Raw genomic sequence first — 445 nt, forward strand, 5'->3', positions numbered from 1 at the left:
GCTGCTTCATCTGCAGCTTGCTGCTCTTGTTTATGCTGCGGTGCAGCATCATGTGCATCTGCTGCTGCTGCTGCTGCTGCTGCTGCTGCTGCTGCTGCTGTTTGTCTTCTTGAGAGCGGACAGTACGCAGCAAGAGCCCTAACAAAACTTTGTATGTTTACTCTATCTGAAATGCTTAGTGCTGCTGCTGCTGCTGCTGCTGCTGTTTCTGTTGCTGCTGCTGTACCCTCTGTTTCTGCTGCAGTTGTTGCTGCTGCTGCTGCTGCTGCTGCTGCTGCTGCAGGTTGCATGCGAATCGGCAGCAAATATGTGGGGGCGATGATAGCTTCTCCCCGCAGCAGCAGCTGCTGCTGCTGCTTCCTGGCGATGAGCTGTTGCGGGCTTAACAGAGAAGTAAGACGCAGGGGGGTGCCTGGTGTGCTGCTGCTGCTGCTGCTGCTGCTGC

At 56.0% G+C, this 445-nt stretch overlaps 1 protein-coding gene across 1 annotated transcript in view; it reads right to left on the reverse strand.

The window, feature by feature from the left end:
• EMH_0039740 (uncharacterized protein) overlaps positions 1-445 on the reverse strand; it is a gene marked incomplete at both ends in the record, with an annotated part of 3,044 nt that overhangs the window by 1,163 nt on the left and 1,436 nt on the right. Inside the window, 2 exons of the mRNA XM_013495434.1 lie at positions 1-108; positions 227-443. Coding sequence (XP_013350888.1) covers positions 1-108; positions 227-443 — 325 coding nt within the window. The remainder of the gene's footprint in view (positions 109-226; positions 444-445) is intronic.

Source organism: Eimeria mitis, genomic scaffold, assembly GCF_000499745.2.
Source record: "Eimeria mitis Houghton genomic scaffold, Emh_scaff1572, whole genome shotgun sequence".
Lineage (NCBI taxonomy): Eukaryota > Apicomplexa > Conoidasida > Eucoccidiorida > Eimeriidae > Eimeria > Eimeria mitis.